This window comes from Oncorhynchus keta, chromosome 15, assembly GCF_023373465.1.
Source record: "Oncorhynchus keta strain PuntledgeMale-10-30-2019 chromosome 15, Oket_V2, whole genome shotgun sequence".
Lineage (NCBI taxonomy): Eukaryota > Metazoa > Chordata > Actinopteri > Salmoniformes > Salmonidae > Oncorhynchus > Oncorhynchus keta.
Genome location: NC_068435.1, coordinates 45,152,478 through 45,175,020, shown reverse-complemented (window position 1 = coordinate 45,175,020; position 22,543 = coordinate 45,152,478). Strand labels below are relative to the sequence as shown.

General features: G+C 41.8%; 1 protein-coding gene across 1 annotated transcript in view; it reads right to left on the bottom strand.

The window, feature by feature from the left end:
• LOC118395053 (protein unc-13 homolog A-like) overlaps window positions 1-22,543 on the bottom strand; it is a 90,294-nt gene that overhangs the window by 54,136 nt on the left and 13,615 nt on the right. Inside the window, exons 2-3 of the mRNA XM_052464278.1 lie at window positions 19,052-19,081; window positions 6,652-6,751 (exon numbers count right to left, since the gene is read on the bottom strand). Of these exons, the coding sequence (XP_052320238.1) occupies window positions 6,652-6,751; window positions 19,052-19,081 (130 nt within the window). The remainder of the gene's footprint in view (window positions 1-6,651; window positions 6,752-19,051; window positions 19,082-22,543) is intronic.

Here is a 22,543-nt window from a genome sequence, read left to right as displayed (position 1 = left end):
CACATTGTATGATTTTTAAGTAATTAGTTTTTATTTCATTTTATTGCATGACATAAGTATTTGATACATCAGAAAAGCAGAGCTTAATATTTGGTACAGAAACCTTTGTTTGCAATTACAGAGATCATACGTTTCCTGTAGTTCTTGACCAGGTTTGCACACACTGCAGCAGGGATTTTGGGCCACTCCTCCATACAGACCTTCTCCAGATCCTTCAGGTTTCGGGGCTGTCGCTGGGCAATACGGACTTTCAGCTCCTTCCAAAGATGTTCTATTAGGTTCAGGTCTGGAGAATGGCTAGGCCACTCCAGGACCTTGAGATGCTTCTTACTCCTTAGTTGCCCTGGCTGTGTGTTTCCGGTCGTTGTCATGCTGGAAGACACCCAGCCACGACCCATCTTCAATGCTCTTACTGGGGGAAGGAGGTTGTTGGCCAAGATCTCGCGAAACATGGCCCCATCCATCCTCCCCTCAATACGGTGCAGTCGTCATGTCCCCTTTGCAGAAAAGCATCTCCAAAGAATGATGTTTCTACCTCCATGCTTCACGGTTGGGATGGTGTTCTTGGGGGTTGTAGGCATCCTTCTTCTTCCTCCAACCATGGCGAGTGAAGTTTAGACCAAAAACCTCTATTTTTTTGTCTCATCAGACCACATGACCTTCTCCCATTCTTCCTCTGGATCATCCAGATGGTCATTTGCAAACTTCAGACGGGCCTGGACATGCGCTGGCTTGAGCAGGGGGACCTTGCGTGCACTGAAAGATTTTAATCCATGACGGCGTTGTGTGTTACTAATGGTTTTCTTTGAGACTGTGGTCCCAGCTCTCTTCAGGTCATTGACCAGGTCCTGCCGTGTAGTTCTGGGCTGATCCCTCACCTTCCTCATGATCATTGATGCCCCACGAGGTGAGAGCTTGCATGGAGCGCCAGACCGAGGGTAATTGACCGTCATCTTGAACTTCATCCATTTTATAATAATTGCGCCAACAGTTGTTGCCTTCTCACCAAGCTGCTTGCCTATTGTCCTCTAGCTCATGCTAGCCTTGTGCAGGTCTACAATTTTATCCCTGATGTCCTTACACAGCTGTCTGGTTTTGGCCATTGTGGAGAGGTTGGAGTCTATTTGATTGAGTGTGTGGACAGGTGTCTTTTATACAGGTAACGAGTTCAAACAGGTGCAGTTAATACAGGTAAAGAGTGGAAAACAGGAGGGATTCTTAAAGAAAAACTAACAGGTCTGTGTGAGCTGGAATTCTTACTGGTTGGTAGGTGATCGAATAATTATGTCATGCAATAAAATGCAAATTAATGACTTAAAAAATCATACAATGTGAATGCAGCCGCCCACACAGCTGCATTACCAAAATAATGCAAAGTAAATGCTGAAAGTAGTAGCCTAGTTATTAATGCATGAAAAAACAAATACTGGATAGAAGCTTGCCTTAGAATACCAACAACTGCGACTGAATGAATGCTAACAGAACAGAGGTACCAAGTAGTAGTCCTCGTAAACTAAATATCAGATGGATAAAGGCATGACACAATCTAGATTTAGGCTAGTTACATTAACAGCAAACAAACGCAGTAATCAAAAGACAAATGGATATCCAAATAACCAAAACATAGCCCACAGCCTACTACAGCCATGCACAGCTGTCTTGCCAAACAAATAGGCCTAAAAGGCCCACTTCAAACATGGAAATCCAAGCCGCTAATGAATACCGCAACAGGTTGTGATATGGCACAATACACTTCTGTGGAATAAATTCGAACCACGTAATCAATTATGCAATGCCAGCATACCATAAACACGTTTCCAAAACAAACAGTTCCATCTACAACCATGAAAACCAATAGGCTACCAAGAAAACCATTGTGGAAAGTATCCATTTCTATGATGAAACATACCTATGTATTTATACCCAGGGGCGTTTGGGTTCTTGAATGGGTTCCTGTATTGGAATTATATTGAATTATGCTTATACAGTATCACGCTATACCACAAGAAACATAACATTTCAAATGCCAACACCATTGAATGCTTTTGACCAAGTAACAGGTTGGCACGAAATCTCCTCTGCACTCTATCAGCACCATGGACAGCACCCTACATATTAAAGCAAGGCCGTTGAAAACCTATGCTGGGTAAGAAAGTACATTTTGCCATTCCATACCCTATATTTTTGGGAGGAAATGACGCCACAGGCTATACCACCAAGATTCTGATCAAAACCAACCAGCTAGATTGTTTCTTACCTTTTCAGAAGAGTTGCAGCCTCCTTGATGCTCTGAGGAACTTTCTAAGTAATCAATCATTCCATTCTCCCCGAAATCAATCATTCCATTCTCCAACTCAAATACCAATTGGATTAGTTGAGATTTACTTTGGTGTAGCATGCTTCTTCTGTGCTGACTGAACACGTTTGTCAAAGTGAAAAAATTGTTTTTGCATGTAGCTGTGGACGACCCCCTCATGAGCCCTACGATCTCATGTTGAATATCGTGTGGCATTGTGGGGTATGGTGCAAAACACCATGGCAATTTCCTTGTCTTTTCGGAGAGTATAATCCATTATAGACAGAAAAAGTCCACTGCCCACCCTCCCCTCGACTCTATCGAGTCCAATATCCCCGTCAGTGGTTACTGGTTTGAAACAAGGAACTCAATGTCTACAATTGCCAACAAACATGTGATTTCTCTCCAGCTGCCCATCATTAACAAGTGTTAAAACTGATGTTCCCATAGCACTTCGAACTTGTTTTTTCCCCCACAGTGCAGTGCATTTCAAATGCTCTTTATTTGATGCGTGCCAACCGAATCCTTTGGTACGATCAATAGCATGCTTCAAGTTAGAATACCCAGCTTGGGTGAAGGTCTTGTCTGCGTTAGCATTGGACCCAACACAGAACTTTCTACATGGGGGAAAAAAATGACAGATCTGCAGTAATCGAGTATTCCAGCCACTCTCTTCCTAAAAAAACAGTTGCTATTAAATTAAAGGTTTTGGACAGCAAATCTGCAGCTAGGGTATGATTCTATGCTAACCTGTTCCAAGATTGCCAGCAACAGTCGGAGGTGGAGGGGTTGTGGAGCCATTATCCGAGCGGCGCTTGTGGAAGGGTGGGTAGCCTCTGCATGCGGTGCTCGCTGGAGCTCAGCAGTTTGATGCTGAAAGCATGTGTTTCAGACATAAGGAAGTGGATGGCTGCAAACATTCTACTTTTAAACTCGGACAAAACAGAGATGCTTGTTCTAGGTCCCAAGAAACAAAGAGATCTTCTGTTGAATCTGACAATTAATCTTAATGGTCGTACAGTCGTCTCAAATAAAACTGTGAAGGACCTCGGCGTTACTCTGAACCCTGATCTCTCTTTTGAAGAACATATCAAGACTATTTCAAGGACAGCTTTTTTCCATCTACGTAACATTGCAAAAATCAGAAACTTTCTGTACAAAAATGATGCAGAAAAATTAATCCATGCTTTTGTCACTTCTAGGTTAGACTACTGCAATGCTCTACTTTCCGGCTACCCGGATAAAGCACTAAATAAACTTCAGTTAGTGCTAAATACGGCTGCTAGAATCCTGACTAGAACCAAAAAATGTGATCATATTACTCCAGTGCTAGCCTCCCTACACTGGCTTCCTGTCAAAGCAAGGGCTGATTTCAAGGTTTTACTGCTAACCTACAAAGCATTACATGGGCTTGTTCCTAACTATCTCTCTGATTTGGTCCTGCCGTACATACCTACACGTACGCTACGGTCACAAGACGCAGGCCTCCTAATTGTCCCTAGAATTTCTAAGCAAACAGCTGGAGGAAGGGCTTTCTCCTATAGAGCTACATTTTTATGGAACGGTCTGCCTACCCATGTCAGAGACGCAAACTCGGTCTCAACCTTTAAGTCTTTACTGAAGACTCATCTCTTCAGTGGGTCATATGATTGAGTGTAGTCTGGCCCAGGAGTGGGAAGGTGAACGGAAAGGCTCTGGAGCAACGAACGGCCCTTGCTGTCTCTGCCTGGCCGGTTACCCTCTTTCCACTGGGATTCTCTGCCTCTAACCCTATTACAGGGGCTGAGTCACTGGCTTACTGGGGTTCTCTCATACCGTCCCTGGGAGGGGTGCGTCACTTGAGTGGGTTGAGTCACTGATGTGGTCATCCTGTCTGGGTTGGCGCCCCCCCTTGGGTTGTGCCATGGCAGAGATCTTTGTGGGCTATACTCTGCCTTGTCTCAGGATGGTAAGTTGGTGGTTGAAGATATCCCTCTAGTGGTGTGGGGGCTGTGCTTTGGCAAAGTGGGTGGGGTTATATCCTTCCTGTTTGGCCCTGTCCAGGGGGGGTCATCGGATGGGGCCACAGTGTCTCCTGACCCCTCCTGTCTCAACCTCCAGTATTTATGCTGCAATAGTTTATGTGTCGGGGGGCTAGGGTCAGTCTGTTATATCTGGAGTATATCTCCTGTCCTATCCGGTGTCCTGTGTGAATTTGAATTCTCTCTTTCTTTCTCTCTCTCAGAGGACCATAGGACCATGCCTCAGGACTACCTGACATGATGACTCCTTGCTGTCCCCAGTCCACCTGGCCGTGCTGCTGCTCCAGTTTCAACTGTTCTGCCTTGGACCATGCTGGTCATTTATGAACATTTGAACATCTTGGCCATGTTCTGTTATAATTTCCACCCGGCACAGCCAGAAGAGGACTGGCCAACCCACATAGCCTGGTTCCTCTCTAGGTTTCTTCCTAGGTTTTGGCCTTTCTAGGGAGTTTTTCCTAGCCACCGTGCTTCTACACCTGCATTGCTTGCTGTTTGGGGTTTTAGGCTGGGTTTCTGTACAGCACTTTGAGATATCAGCTGATGTACGAAGGACTATATAAATACATTTGATTTGATGCTGCTGCTCATCGCTCTCCATTTCTGATATCCATCGTGGCAGATTTGCTGGTTTAAATTAGCTAAATAGGCTAAGGCTAATAACTAAATCATTTTACAGCTAGCTAAGAAGCTACTCTGGAGTGGTGGGGCAGAGTTGATTGAAGCAGCTTCAAAGGTAAACTTGACCTCACTCTCATAAATATTACAGGCAATGGCGTATCACATTATTTTCAGATGAGCGTTTTTTCCCGCTTTTTAAGGAAACCCAAAGGAGTCATAGCTAACAACCTCAGTGGCTTACCATAGTTCCCCTACACACACCACGGTGCGCTCTGTCCATTGTACTGACACAGTGCAGCGGAGATACAGATTTTGTGCTAATCTGTTACTCAATCATTTGAACTTTTTGGCAAATGTTGTAATAGGGACACAAAACAAAAACTGAGCCCCTTTTTGCCCCCTCGTGGAGCCGGGCCAGACAGACAGAAACACCTGGTACACCGCTTTGTTCACACTAATTACTTATGGGTCTGATGGTAACAAAAATAAAACATGTCTCTATACGAGAGAGCCTGGGAGGAATCTAACAAACAGCCTTTACAAGACGACAGGGAGTTATTAAACAGAGAAATATGGGGGGACAAAAAAGTGAGCGAGAACAAGAGAGGAAAGCAGGGAACGGAAGACAAAGCATGAAAGTGTGTGTAAGTGTATATATGTGTGGGTGTATGTAAGAGAGAGAAGTGCCATCTGGAGAGTAAAGGGAGGGAGATCGAGATTGTATTCAGCGCCTGGAGGGAAAGAGCGGGAACTTTTTTTTTTTTAAGAGTTTGGCGGGATTTCCAGTCTGGGTAGTGACTTTTAAGTGCCACTTTGATTAGTGTCCGTAACTGAGGGTAGGGACTGGGAGCCATGACAAAGGGATATGAGTCTTACATAACACTTTCCGTGGTGCAACCACACCACAACGGACAGCCCCTTTATTTAACCTGAGACTAATCAAAAAAACATTTTCTCATACTCTCACTCGTCTCTCTGCGGCAGACATATCGTGAGCAATATGTTTGGAACATCAAATCGCAGTATCAATAATTAATATATATAGAATTCAAAGAATCGTAAGAACCGTAACCCATATCGTATCAGCACCTAAGTACCGTGATAATATCGTATCGAGAGTTCCCTGGCAATTCCCAGCCCTACTGACTGGCACACTTCACATTAGTCAAACTAATGTAGTACACCTTTACTTGCATAATACACACCGGTCAAGCTAGTATACACTCATTACCCGACTACACACCAGTCAAATCAGTGCAGACCCTCTGGCTTGTACTACACACCATCCACACTCACTGATTAGCACACAGGCTGTTACTAAGTGCCCCGTTCAAGTCTGAAAATGGAAACGTCCCCAAAGAGAAGGTTATATGAAAGAAGAGGAAGAGAAAGATGAGGGAACGGTAGGAGAAGAAAGTAAAAGGAAGTAAGTAAGAGATCAAGGTGCACTTTGGAAGGAAGAGGACAAGGAGGAGTGGAGAGAGAGGCTGGGAGGAAGCCAATGTGGAGAGGGAGGGAGTGATCGAGGCACCAAGGGAGAAAGGATGGATGAGGGAGCAATAGAAGGGAAAGGAGGTAGGTGGAGGATAAAGAGAGATGAGATGAAAGAGGAAATGTACTCAGAGGGGTGAAGGAGTAACAAATAAAAGGAGAGACAGATAGAGAGAATGGTGACGAGAGGGTGACGCAGTGATAGAGAAGGAGAGGACTCACAACATGAAGTCCTGCTCCCAACTGGGCATGCTGCCCCGGACAGCGATGGTGGTGCTCTTCACATTCTGCACCTTCAGGATCAAGTACGTGTTGAACTTCTCTGTGAGGAGGAGAGAGAGACAAAGAACTGAACTTCTTATGTGAGGGAGAAAGAAAAAAACAAAGTTACTTTCACAACTCCGGTTCTCTGATAATATGAGTGAAATGTACAGTTCCAGTCAAAAGCTTGAACCCACCTACTCATTTTCTAAATGTTTTACTATTTTCTACATTGTATAATAATAGTGAAGACATCAAAACTATGAAATAACACATATGGACTCATGTAGTAAACAAAAATATATTATATTTTATTTCATATTTTTTATATGAGATTCTTCAAAGTAGCCACCCTTTGCCTTGATGACAGCTTTGCACACTCTTGGAATTCTCTCAACCAGCTTCATGAGGTGGAATGGAATGCATTTCAATTAACAGGTGTGCCTTGTTAAAAGTTCATTTGTGGAATTTCTTGACTTCTTAATGCGTTTGAACCAATTAGTTGTGTTGTGACAAGGTAGGGGTGGTATACAAAAGATGGTCTTTTACCAAATAGGGCTAAGAACTTACAGTTTCTTCAAGTGCAGTCGCAAAGGGCTGTGATGAAACTGGCTCTCACGACGAATGCCACAGGAAAGGACCCAGACTTACCTCTGATGCAGAGGATACGTTCATTAGAGAGTTACCAGCCTCAGAAATTGCATCCCAAATAAATGCTTCAGAAGTAACTGACACATCTCAACATCAACTATTCAGATGAGACTGCGTGAATCAGGCCTTCATGGTGGAATTGCTGGGAAAAAAACACTACTAAAAGGAATAGATTTGCTTGGGCCAAGGAACACGAGCAATGGACATTAGACTGGTAGAAATCTAGCCTTTGGTCTGATCAGTCAAAATGTGATATTTTTGGTTCCAACCGCTGTGTCTTTGTGAGACGCAGAGTAGATGGACAGATGATCTCTGCATGTGTGGTTCCTACCATGAAGCAAGGAGGAGGAGATGTGATGGTGCTTTGCTGGTGACACTGTCTGTGATTTGTTTAGAATGCAAGGCACACTTAACCAGCATGGCTACCACAGCATTCTGCAGCGATACGCCATCCCATCTGGTTTGCGGTTAATGGGATTATCTTTTGTTATTTTAACAGTGACCCAACACACCACCAGGCTGTGTAATGGCTATTTGACCAAGAAGGAGAGTGACAGAGTGCTGCATCAGATGACCTGGCCTCCACAATCACCAACCTCAACCCAATTGAGATGGTTTCGGATGAGTTGGACTGCAGTGTGAAGGAAAAGCATCCAATAAGTGCTCAGCATATGTGGGAACTCCAAGACTGTTGGAAAAGCATTCCTCATTAAGCTTTTTGAGAGAATGCCAAGAGTGTGCAAAGCTGTCAAGGCAAATGGTGGCTCCTTTGTAGAATCTCAAATATATTTGTTTATTAGTTGAATGCTTTTTTTGGTTACTACATGTGTTATTTCATCGTTTTGATTATTCTACAATGTAGAAAATAGTGAAAATAAAGAAAAACCTTTGAATGAGTCGGTGTGTCCAAACTTTTGACTGGTACTGTACCACATATGGGGATTCGCTCCAGGTGAATCACTACACGAAGAACCAATCACACAACGTCTGTTCGAGACAGACAGAATGGCGAAAGAGGTGACGAGCGAGCTGGCGAGCTGGACATAAAGCTAGCGAGGTGTTCTTGAACACAGCCCGTGACGATGTTAGCTATTGTGGCTGGGACCACGGATTGTCCAAGGTTTGTGGCGGTCTAGATCCCTGCTGTTTGTTGTTTTTAATTTTCCACGTGACCTGCCCATCTGGAACCGTGAGGAGTAAACAGCCTAAAATACATTGCTAGCTACCATGACAAAGACCAAAGCCAGCGGGAGTACCATTGAGGACAGTGCTAGTGGTGTCTCTCCATCACACGTGAAGGATCTTTTAAACAAAAAGTGTTCCAAGTGTTTTGTCCAAATACTTGTGGATTCTACTAATAAAAGAATGGACGACCTGACCAGAGAGGTCCAGGTCCTGAAGAACAGTGTGCACTTCTCCCAGGGTCAGCTCGACGAGTTAAAACAGGAGAACGGAAAGATGACGGCAATCTGTAAGTCACTGAGAGAGGACATCAGTTCTGTGTGTGAACCCATGATAACAATGACATATAAATCAGACTCTCTCGAGGGACAATCAAGGCAAAAACAACATGGCCGTGGACGGAATTGCAGAATCTCCAAGAGACCTGGATGGAGTCTGAGGACAAAGTGAGGGAAATGATCTGAGAAATTGAAGATGGACAACAGGAACATTGAGGTGGAGCGCGCCCACAGGACTGGAAAACCAACCACCGGCCCATGTGATCTGCCCAGGCCCATAGTTATCAAGTTCCTGAGGTTCAAGGACAAGGTAGCTGTTCTGGAAAGAACCAAGAACTTGAGAGGAACATATATCTTCCTAAACGAGTACTTTCCTGAAGCTGTGTGCCAGAAGAGGAAAAACTGATCCCAGCCATGAAAGCTGCCAGAGCGCATGGGGAAATTGCGAACATCCGCTACGACAGGCTGATTGTCCACCCTCCCCCCAGAAGCCTGGAAGGGATGAGAGAGCCAAGCCTATGGATTCGTAGCCTCAACCCCGCAGCACACACACACCAATTTATTAATGGACTGCTGAATGTATTTTTTTTCTTCTCTTGCTTTGTCTGATCTTCTCAATATTATGTCTCTCTCTGATAAGCTACCCTGGAAAGGGCTGAAAATAGCCCATATTAATATATGTAGCCTGATAAAGAAGGTAAATTAAATCAATAACTTGCTAACATCAGATAACATTCATATATTAGCAATTTCTGAGACTCACTAAGATAATTAATTTGATGATACATCAGTAGCAATACAAGGATATAGCATTTATAGAAGAGACAGAAATGCTTATGGGGGAGGAGTTGCTGTGTGTGTACATATGACAACAAGCTCAGTCCGATGATGCTGTGATACACCGCCCCAGACCATGACGGACCCTCCACCTCCAAATCGATCCCGCTCCAGAGTACAGGCCTCGGTGTAACGCTCATTTTTTCAACTATAAAAGCAAATCCAAACATCACCCGTGGTGAGACAAAACCGCGACTCGTCAGTGAAGAGCACTTTTTGCCAGTCCTGTCTGGTCCAGCGACAGTGGGTTTGTGCCCATAGGCGACGTTGTTGCCGGTGATGCCTGGTGAGGACCTGCCATACAACAGGCCTACAAGCCCTCAGTCCAGCCTCTCTCAGCCTATTGTGGACAGTCTGAGCACTGATGGAGGGATTATGCGTTCCTGGTGTAACTCGGGCAGTACCTGTACCTGTCCGGCAGGTGTGATGTTCGGATGTACCGATCCTGTGCAGGTGTTGTTACACGTGGTCTGCCACTGCGAGGATGATAAGCTGTCCATCCTGTCTCCATGTAGCCGGTCTTAGGCGTCTCACAGTACAGACATTGCAATTTTTGGCCCTGTCCACATCTGCAGTCCTCATGCCTCCTTGCAGCATGCCTAAGGCACGTTCATGCAGATGAGCAGGGACCATGGGCATCTTTCTTTTGGGGGTTTTCCAGTCAGTAGAAATGCCTCTTTAGTGTCCTCTAAGTTTTCATAACTGTGACCTTAATTGCCTACCGTCAGTAAGCTGTTCGTGTCTTAACGATCGTTCCACAGGTGCATGTTGATTAATTGTTCATTGAACAAGCATGGGAAACAGTGTTTAAGCCCTTTACAATTAAGATCTGTGAAGTTATTTGGATTTTTACAAATTATCTTTGAAAGACAGGATCGTTTCATTTTATGCTGAGTTTATGTTTGACATGCTTGATAGTCTATGTGATGTAAAGAGGTCTACTTTCTTGGAGACCTGAATATTGACTGGTTTTCATCAAGATGTCAGCTCCTTACTGTAACCAGCACCTGTAGGTTATTAAAATCAACCTACCAGAGTGTTAACACTACAGGAACAAGATCATCCACATGTTTCGATCACATTTTTACTAATGCTGTACAACTTTGATCTAAAGCTATATCCGTACCCAATGGATGCAGTGATTACAATATAGTGGCTATATCCAGGAAAGCCAAAGTTCCAACAGCTGGGTCTAAAATAGTGTATAAGAGATCATACCAAATATTTTGCTGTGACTCTGATGTGGATGATGTTAAAAATATTTGTTGGTCTGATGTGATTAATGAGGAGCATCCAAACACTGCACTTGATGAATTTATGAAATTGCTTCTTCCAATTATTGATAAACATGCACCTGTTAAGAAACTCACTGTTAGAACTGTTAAGGCTCCGTGGTTTGATGAGGAATTGAAAAACGATGGTTGAAAGAGCAAAAGGAGTGGCTAATAAGTCTGGCTGTATGTCTGACTGGCTTACTGCAAATTAAGAAATTATGTGACTATACAAAAATAAGAAACTTTATTATGAAGCCAATAACAATGACATTAAGAATGCTGGAAAAACTTGAGTACTTTAAATTAAATTATGGGTAGAGAAATTCAACTCCATCTTTCATTGAATCAGATGGCTTATTCATCAAAACTATTTGATGTTGCCAATAATTTAATGATTATTTAATTGACAAAGTAGACCAACTTAGGCAGGAAATTCCCACAACAAACGGGGTAAATATATTCATGCATAAAAAAAAAAAAACAATGAAAGAAAAGCAGTGCAAGTTTGACTTTTGTAAAGTTAGTGTGGGAGAGGTAGAAATATTATTGTTAACAATCAATAACGACAAACCTTCTGGCATTGACAACTTAGATGGAAAGCTACTGAGAATGGTGGCTGACTCCATAGCCACTCCTATCTGTCATATTTTTAATCTGAGCCTAGAGGAAAGTCTTTGTCCTCAGGCCTGGAGGGAAGCCAAAGTAATTCCGCTACCCAAGGGTGGTAAAAGTGGCCTTTACTGGTTCTAACAGCAGACCAATAAGCTTGCTGCCAGCTCTTAGCGAACTGTTGGAAACAATGGTGTTTGACCAAATACAATACTATTTCTCTGTAATTAAATTAACAACAGACTTTCAGTATGCTTATAAAGAAGGGCACTCAACATGTACTGCACTGACACAAATGACTGATGATTAGTTTAAATAAATTGATAAGAAGAAGATTGTGGGAGCTGTACTGTTGAATTTCAGTGCAGCCGTTGATATTTATTCACCATAACCAGATGTTGAAAAAACTTAAGCGCTATGGCTTTTCAACCTCTGCCATATTGTGGATTCAGAGCCATCTAATAGAAGTCATTGATTTTCTTTTATAGTTGTGTCTCTAAAGTCAAACATGTAAAGTATGGTGTAACCTGGTTTCAAAAAACAGATAAAGCAACACCTCATGGCACAACGGCTCTCCCCTATTTGACCTATAGTTTGTGTGTATGAATTGATATGTAGGATACGTGTGCCTTTTTAAAAAAGTATGTAGTTCTCTCCTTGAGCTGTTCTTGTCTAATGATGTTCTGCATAATGTCATTCTGTATTATGTTTTGTGTGGACCCCAGGAAGAGTAGTTGCTGATTTTGCAACAGCTAATGGGGATCCTAATAAAATACCAAAATACCTGCTGCTAAAAAACATCCCCACGGCATGATGCTGCCACCACCATGCTTCGCCGTAGGGAGGGTGCCAGGTTTCCCCCAGACGGGACGCTTGGCATTCAGGCCAAAGAGTTCAATATTGGTTTCATCATTACCAGAGAATCTTGAATTTACCACAGGTGGACTCAAATGATGATCAATGGAAACAGCATGCACCCGAGCTCAATTTTGAGTCTTATAGCAAAGGGTCTGAATACTTATGTATCCGTTTTTATCTTTAATAAATTTGCAAACAATTCTAAAAACCTGTTTTTGCTTTGTCATTATGGGGTATTGTGTGTAGATTGATGAGGAAAAACATGTATTTAATCCATTCTAGAATAAGGCTGTAACATAACAAAATGTGGAAAAAGTGAAGGGGTCTGAATACTTTCCGGATGCACTGTAGGTAGAGAGGTCGATTGTGTGTGTGTGTGTGTGTGTGTGTGTGTGTGTGTGTGTGTGTGTGTGTGTGTGTGTGTACGCACGTGCGTGCGTGCGTGCGTGCGTGCGTGTGTGTGTGTCAAACAGGCGTCACACACACACGGTATCCCCCCCAAAAAATTCCCTTGCTCACATTTTTTCCCTGTCTCTCTTGTTTCTAGTCCTCCTGGTTTCGACCCTTGCCTGTCCTGACTCCGAACCCACTCTGCCTGTTCTGTCTTCAAGACTGCCTATCCCCTTGTACTGTTTGGACTCGGATTTGGTTGCTGAACCCCTGCCTGGTCTGATCTCAAGACCGCCGTTCGTCTGGTACCGTTTTAAGAACTACAGTCCGAAAAGTTTCTGAAATATACAGGGGCAACTACCGGCTTTTTTAAGTCTGGTTTTTTTTCACCAAATATATGTTTTTTAAATTTTATTTCCAAGAGCATTTCATTTCTGGATTGGACTGTTTTACTTTTACAAGGCAGTTGTCTCACACCCTGACTTTTGAACTTCAGCTATGTATTAAACATTTTGATAATTCTTACATATTTAATGTACCTGATGAGAAAAAAAAGAGGCAAATATATGTGCATAAGCACTAAATATATTATTTTCTACAGTTTTCACAGTTTTGCTTCATTACCATCACACTGAACAAAGTGATCCATTATAGTGCTTTTTCAACATTTTACACATCAAGTCACATAAGATCTGGGAAGTGACCGTGGAGAACAAGGATATGAGAAGTAGTAGTGATGGGGGAAATCAATACAGTTACATATTGGGATATTATTTGACATTCGCAATATTATTTTAGACAATATTGAAAATATTATTTTACGCTAGTTGACTGAACCAAAAATCCAGTATTTTTCCTTCATAGCTTGTTCTCTATCCTCCTTTTTAAATATTGAGCCAATTTGTTTTCTGCACTTCCATAATTGACCAAAACTCATTTTCTCATGCCTCTCTTGTGCCTCTGCAGCAGACATATGGGTAATATGTTTGGAACATAGAATCGCAACAGAATCGCAACAAAATCACAGTATCGAATCACCATACATATCGCATTCGCACCTGTGTGGTAATATCATATCATGAGGTCCCTGGCAATTCCCAACCATACAAACTTTTGCCTTAATACTGCCCAACACATAATATTTTACCGTCTTTATGGTATATTGTAAAAACTTATTTCCAAAGTTATTTTTAACATTTATGGCAATTTATCATTATCCTGTTATTACCACCACAATCTACACTTTTTTTTTAAAAATAGATATTTACACATTAAATATCACACTCCTGTCTTCTTCAAGTGTAAAGCACTTACATGTCCTCAACATAACTAGTTAAAAATGATAAATACATAAACAATGCAGTAACTTGTTGTAATGGTTATGGTAGCCTCAATGTAGTTATTCAAGCACAGGCAGCAAACGGACATAGTTATGCAATATGGATATAAAAATTTAAAAAATGTTTCCGGTAGTGCCAAATCCTATAGATCGATAAACCAAATAATCGAAATGTTATTTGTCACATGCGCCGAATACAACAAGTGTAGAATTTACCATGAAATGCTTACTTACGAGCCCCTTCCCAACAATGCAGATAAAAATAAAGAAAATTAACAAGTTAAGAAAAAAGTCAAACCAAATAACAATAATGAGGCTATATACATGTTATATACAAGGAGTACCGGTAACGAGTTAGTGTACTGTACTGGGGTACGAGGTAGTTGGGGTGATTGATTGAGGTAAAATGTACATGTAGCGCAGCAGTCTAAGGCACTGCATCTCAGTGCTAGAGGCATCACTACAAACACCCTGGTTGTGTGACAACCGGCCATGATTTAGAGTCCCATAGGACAGTTCACAATTGGCCCAGCACCGTCCATGTTTGGCCGGTGTAGGCCTTCATTGTAAATAAGAATTTGTTTTAACTGACTTGCCTAGTTAAATAAATAATAAAATCACAACCCATTGTGGTTTTGATTCAGTTTTAAACAAAAATTGATGGTTGTATGATCTGATGGTAATGACAGAAGGGGGTTTGTTTGTTAAATATCATACTTTCAGCAACAGAAATAATTTGTTAATTTAATCTGGAACCAAAAACTGATATTGGCTGGGATTATACAATGATTATAATACAAATAAATACTTAAAACATTTTTTTAAAGAATAAGACAAGCCGAAAGTATCCGTAGTTGCAAAATCACCTACAGATGTAGGACCAGACTATGTATAGATAGGGCCAGGACATTTTTCTGATCACATGACCTGACCAGGTCCTAGTTATAGCCGCAGTAGCCCAAATTTAGACACTTTTATGATTTATTTAATTTATTAAAAAGATGTGGTCAAAGGGCATTCCATTGTGACAGCTTGCAAGATACTGTCAGTCATGGTCCAATGACTGTACTTGCTTGAAGCATATGTCCCACGTCCGAAACTACAGCCATAATTTGTAGACGGTTCTGATTGGTGAGGAGCCATTTGCATTGCCGAGCAGTGAACAGGAAATTATGAAATCCGGTTTTTAGATGCTACCTCAGCCTACTGAAATCAAAACCAAACATAGATTGCATGCTGTCTTCTCACTTCACGTACACACCCGTTTGTTTCACACCCTTGTACACCTGTTTGTTCACACCAGTTTGTCTAGCTAATCAGCCTCGCATTATGGGGACCATGCTTCCCCAGATGGGAAGTAGAGGAAACGTGTGCTTGCGTGCAAAGCCAGAACAAAATATTTCCATTCATATTAATGTTTGATTTGGGTATGGGGTTAGCATCTTAAAACTGGATTTCATAGCAATGCAAACAGCACTTCTTCATTCAGAAGCGTTTACAGCTTACACTCAGTAAGATATTGGAGGGTAATTGTGAGTAGAAAAATGTGGGAGTACATGGGAAAGAATGATCTGATTATAGCCAATCAGCATGCTTATCGCAAAAACCATTCCACTACCACTGCATTGGTTGACATGACTGACCAGTGGCTCAATGCTATGGATAATGGCACATTTGTAGGTGTACTATTTTTAGATTTCAGTGCAGCATTTGATTTAGTGGATCATGAAATAATTGACTAAATTAATGCATTGTGGTTTTAAGGAGGTAGCATTGAATTGGGTACAGTCCTATCTAACTGACAGGAAACAGTCCACTTATATCAATGGTTCATTTTTTTCCCCTAATGTGTTAAATTGTGGAATACCGCAGGGCAGCTGCCTTGGGCCACTTCTTTATTTAATATATACCAACGACCTTCATTATGCCTTTGTTGAAACTCAATCTACTATATTTGCAGATGATACTACAATTTATGCAGCAAGACAATCGGTTCAACAGGTACAGCAGACTTAACAAGGAGATTTGAAGAATATCAGGAAGTGGGTTTGCCAAAACAAACTTGTTTTAAACACCATATATATATATATATTAAAACAGCATGCATAATCAGAAGGATAGCTGAGTATTTACCAGGAAAAACTATTCAGCAAATAACACAAGCATTAATTGAGAGTCAGGTGAACTACTGTTCGGTGGTCTGGGGAAATGCATCATCTAGTGAAGTTAGGAGGCTGCAGAATGCACAGAATAAAGCAGCAAGGATTGTTTTAAGGTGGAGATATGTTTCTTCTGTTGCAGTCATGGGTTGTTTTAAGGTGGAGATATAGTTCTTCTGTTGCAGTCATGGGTTGTTTTAAGCTGGAGATATGGTTCTTCTGTTGCAGTCATGCGCAGTGTTCTTGGTTGGTCATCAATCGACAAGGTAATTGAAAAAAACATGCTTATTTTATTTTATAATATAAATCATTTAAAAAGCCCAAGGTCTATTCACAACGGTTTTCAGTTGGTAAGAGACAGACATTCCATAAATACTAGGAATAGATTGTCCACCATCTATGCATTATCCAGACAGAAAAGAGAAATAGGCAAAATAACATTTCAATATAGAGCAATACAGAAATTGAATAAATTAATTGAGCAAACTAGAAACCTTTCAATATATAAATTTAAACAACAATTTAAATATAGTATATAGAAATGTTGTGGGACTATAGTAGATGAAGAATCAATATTTTTTAGTTTGAGTATTTATTGGGTCATTATGCATGTTTGTAATAGTGTGAAATATGTGCAAATGTGATTGTATTATATAAATTGTATTTTAATGTTTAAGGACTCTTGGAAGATTAGTCCAAATGGGGACTAAAAGAGATCCAAATAAAATCAAAATCAATGCAGTCATTGACCATGACTCCTCGTAAGCTTTCACAATGGACCCTTAGACCCTTTTTTATTAATAAATTAAATCATTCATAAAATGTGTCTAAATTTGGGTTACAGCCTCACACGGTCAGGTAAACTCCTGTACCTATAAGACATAGTAAGCAAGTTTGATCGAATCCAGTTGTGTATGTTTTGTCCATTCTATTTCTAGGTTCTCAGCAGCACTTACCATTAGACGTTACAGGTTAGGTACGGTTTGGTATAGCAGAGAAATTTTTCAACCAACTTTAACGATACTTCTTCAATTCCCGACAATTCTAAACGTCCATGTCTAGTTTCAAGGGGTTTGTTTGCATTTAGAAAATGCTGTTATTAAATAAAAATGCTCCATGAAATAATCAAAAAATGTATACACCGTCATCTTGTCTATTTCAACTCTTCTCTCATTGATCAAGACAGGCGAGTGTCTTCTATGGCATTATGGTGGTCCGAAAAAACATTTGTTAGAGGTGCATGCTACCACCTACTGTTTGAGGTGAAAACTGGGGAATTTTAATCCAGAAAAACACAGGGTAATGGGGAAACATACCCCTTTAGTCAGATTCAAGTGTCTGCTCCAATCCCTACAGGCTTTGGGGCTTGAGGGAAGTACAGACAATATTCCCCACAATGTTTCGGCAGTAAAGTCTTGGAGATCCAGAAACATTTTTGCTGCATTCACAATAATGTCAAGTTTCTTCAATTTATTTTTATTTTTACAATTTATCACCTGCGCAATAAATGCAACAAAATTCAGCTTCTTCACATTCAGTACTTCAGGATCCCTCAACTGATGAACAATACTTTCTGCAGGCTGCGGTGTATCCATTGCCATTTCTTCCTAATTTGAACTTGCTGGTTCCGCAATTTGCACTGTTTCTGCATAGGAGACCTGGTGGATAACCCAGATTCTTGCTACTTTGATCTCCTTCACCCTTAAAGGGCACTCCTGGAACTCGGGAACGGGGTTCCCACAATTGCGGCACAGTGATTTACTGACTCTTCCACAACATATTTATTCCGTCTGGACAAACGTTTTACATTTAAGACACTGCAAAGGTCTGTTCACATAAGCTCTCACTGCGCATCTCATATACACCAGCTTTTCATGTGTCAGAGGATATTCTTCATCAAATAGCAATTAGCACCGGTAGGCTTTCCTCTTTCCTTCCAATCACCATACGGTTCAATCAATGCGCCTCCACTATTCCTGGTACTTTAGATTTTCAGCCTCCATTTCCACCGCGACACCAGAGATGACACCTTTTACTGGTGGCCGGTTCTGAAGGTCAAAGCGTTCTACTTCACACCAATAATTCCAAGAGACAATGCACTTTCCTTTTGTTCTTCTGGACATACAATACATCAACACCCTATCACTCCTGGTCACTTTGATTGACTCCACCTTTTGCAGTGCATCCTCCACCATCTCCTTGACTGCAAAAGGATCTCCCAAAAACACATCCTTACACATGAAATGTATTCCAACAAGGAATGAAGCATTATTAGACCGAGGCCTATCTTCATTAACAACTTTAGCCCGTGTTGCACCATTCTTCAATGTTATAGTTTTCCACTCATGTCCATTAACTTTACTCAACGCGATATCCGATTCAAACAGTGCTTCCGCCATCATCACTTGTTATTCGTCCGCAGGTGGGTCATCATGACGTGCAGCACTTTGGGGTGGACACCCACCTGTCTCAAACAATGAGAGGAGATTTGAAATAGACAAGATGGCAATGTACACATTGTTGGATTACTTCAAGGAGCAAAACATTTATTTTATTTAATAATGGAGCATGTTCTTAACTCCAACAAACCCCCGGCAACTAGACATGAACGTTTAGAAAACGATGATTATCTTCCACGTCAGGAATTGAGGAAGTATCGAAAACGTTAAGGTTGGTCGAAGATTCTCTGTCCTACGCCAAACAGTACCTATCTAATAATACCTATCAGCCAGCTGGAACAGAGTAATGGTCTGACTAGGCAATATTTTGAAAAGCTACACGTACCTTTGGGTCCATCCAGCTTGGCTTTCTTCACTGTGAAAACAGAGGAACAGAGTCACAGAGTCACAAAGGGCAACACCATATCTTGACAACTCAACAATCATACGCATCGACAGAAACAATAATATATACAGCAAGACACACCTTATATACCGACTTGGAGGAATACGTTTGCCTTTGACTTAGAAGCTCTGCTGAAAACAAACACAGATGAAGGCTTTCATATGTGTCACTGCTTGACATTTGGGGTGATTTTACACACAGTACACATTGTTGTGGGACAAAATGAGCCAGCAACCCTGTGGTTATAGGACAACTGCACTACCCCAGTGACAACTCCTGGCAGAGGCTTTAGCGCACCCACAGACTGCATTCTAAATGACACCTAATTTAACTTTGTCCTAAATAGCACCCTAATTTCACTTCAAAAGGGAACTACTTTTGACCAAAGCCCTTTGGGCCTTGGTAAAAAGTACTGCACTATATAGCGAATAGGGAGACATTTGGGACTCCGCCATAGGAGCTTACACTAGTATGACTGGCCTGTTGTGTTTTATCAGTGTGGTGTTGCAGTAGATACAGAAGACGGTGGTGATGCTGATTTTTTTGAATGCATAGGCTTTACTTGTCTTGTTACCTTGCAGTCAATGCAAGCGTACACTGTTTGGCGTACACTGTGCAAAACAGATTTAATCCTAACTTTCAATAAAGTTTTCAACAAAAATATATTCGACATCAATCTCCATGGACCTCATTTATCAACAGTGCCTACGTTTCATAATATAAACTGGCGTGCCTGGGCCACATTACTAGGATTTATCAAAATGTCACACACAACATATATGCATGTTTTCATTGATAAATCACAGCCATATCATATTTGTGTGCTCGTGAACTAGCGCTACAACCCTGCCTGGAAAACCCCTTCCATTAACCTTTTATGGTAACAAAAATACCCCCATTTGCTGTATGATTTGGAAATGTTGCAACTGGACCATAGCCATTTCTATAAGAAAGCAGAAAAGAGTGTGGGCAGAATGTTTATCTTTTGCAGTGACTTAAAAAAAATTCATGTTGCCTATAGCGAGTGCCAAATACTGGACTCATTCTGCAAGATTGATTGTCTATTTAACAAATATTGCGCAACTGTCATAGGCTATGCCGGTCTATTTAGTTGAGCATGGTTGGCTATTGAATGAGCGATGAATAAATGGTAGCCTAATATTTGTTGTGGAGTTGGGATAAACCAGTCATGTCAGAAAAGGAGACAAATCCACGCAATATGATTATGATTTAGGTCTATATAATGAAAGTAAAATAAATATAAATAATAAATAAATATATTATGCGACCTTATCAACGGCAAATGCAGCTTTTTGTCATTAGGCCTACGTTTTAATGTTTTTATTAGCCTACCACTATTATAATTCCTGTGCATCAAACACCTTGATTTCTCCCCCAAAAATGTAGTTTCGAAACAGTTTCCACTACAGGTTGTGCGTATGCATGGTCTGAGATTTGCGTGGAGACATGCACACTTTCCTGTCAAGTTCAAAATGTATAAATACCAACCTTTGAGCAAAACTGGCACATGCAAGGTTTAGAGTATGTTTTAGTACCTTTTGATAAATGAGGTCCCAGGGTTGTTTAGATGAAAGCTATAATGCCAAATGTGTTGTTTTTGTAATAAAGAAACAGGGAAGCACCAGTGACTCGGTCAATTAAAAAAAAGGAAAATGAAGCAGATGCTAAACTACAGGACTGTTTTGCTACACAGACTGGAATGTGTTCTGGGATTCTTCCGATGGCATTGAGTACATCACATCAGTCACTGGCTTCATCAATAAGTGTGTCGATGACGTCGTCCCCACAGTGACAGTACGTACATACCAGAAGCCATGGATTACAGGCAAAATCCTCACTGAGCTAAAGGGTAGAGTTGCCGCTTTCAAGGAGCGGGACTCTAACCTGGAAGCTTATAAGAAATCCTGCTATGCCCTCCGACAAACCATCAAACAGGCAAAGCGTCAATACAGGACTAAGATTGAGTCGCACTACACCGGCTTCGATGCTCGTCGGATGTGGCAGGGCTAGCAAACTATTACAGACTACAAAGAGAAGCACAGCCGCGAGCTGCCCAGTGACACAAGCCTACCAGACAAGCTAAATCACTTCTATGCTCGCTTCGAGGCAAGCAACACTAAGGCATGCATGAGAGCATCAGCAGTTCTAGACGACTGTGTGATCACGCTCTCCATAGCTGATGTGAGTAAGACCTTTTAACAGGTCAACATTCACAAGGCCGCAGGGCCAGACGGATTACCAGAACGTGTACTCAGAGCATGCCCTGACCAAATGGCAAGTGTCTTCACTGGCATTTTCAACCTCACTCTGACTGAGTCTGTAATACCAACATGTTTCAAGCAGACCACCATAGTATCTGTGCCCAAGAACACTAAATGACTACTGACCAGTAGCACTCACGTCTATAGCCATGAAGTGCTTTGAAAGAATGGTAATGGCTCACATCAACACCATTATCCCAGAAACCCTAGACCCACCCCAATTTGCATACCGCCCCAACAGATCCACAGATGATGTAATCTCTATTGCACTCAACACTACCCTTTCCCACCTGGACAAAAGGAACACCTATGTGAGAATGCTATTCATTGACTACAGCTCAGAGTTCAACACCATAGTGTCCTTAAAGCTAATCACTAAGCTAAGGACCCTGGGACTAAACACCTCCCTCTGCAACTGGATCCTGGACTTCCTGATGGGCCGCCCCCAGGTGGTAAGGGTAGGTAACAACACATCCGCCACACTGATCCTCAACACTGGAGCCCCTCAGGGGTGCGTGCTCAGTCCCCTCCTGTACTCCCTGTTCACTCATGACTGCATGGCCAGGCACGACTCCAACACCATCATTAAGTTTGCAGATAACACAACAGTGGTAGGCCTGATCACTGACAACAATGAGACAGCCTATAGGAAGACCTGGCCGTGCAGTGCCAGGACAACAACCTCTCCCTCAACATGATCAAGACAAAGGAGATGATTTTGGACTACAGGAAAAGGAGGCCGAGCACGCCCCCATTCTCATCGACGGGGCTGTAGTGGAGCAGGTTGAGAGCTTCAAGTTCCTCGGTGTCCACATCACCAACAAACTATCATGGTCCAAACACACCAAGACAGTTGTGAAGAGGGCACGACAAAGCCTATTCTCCCTTAGGAAACTAAAAAGATTTGACATAGGTCCTCAGATCCTCAAAACGTTTGACAGCTGCTCGGCCTCCGACCGCAAGGCACTACAGAGGGTAGTTCGTACAGCCTAGTACATCACTGGGGCCAAGCTTCCTGCCATCCAGAACCTCTTTACCAGGCAGTGTCAGAGGAAGGCATAAAGATCAATGTCTCCAGCCACACTAGTCATAGACTGTTCTCTTTGCTACTGCACGGCAGTATATAGGCTCGCTATTGTTATTTTACTGC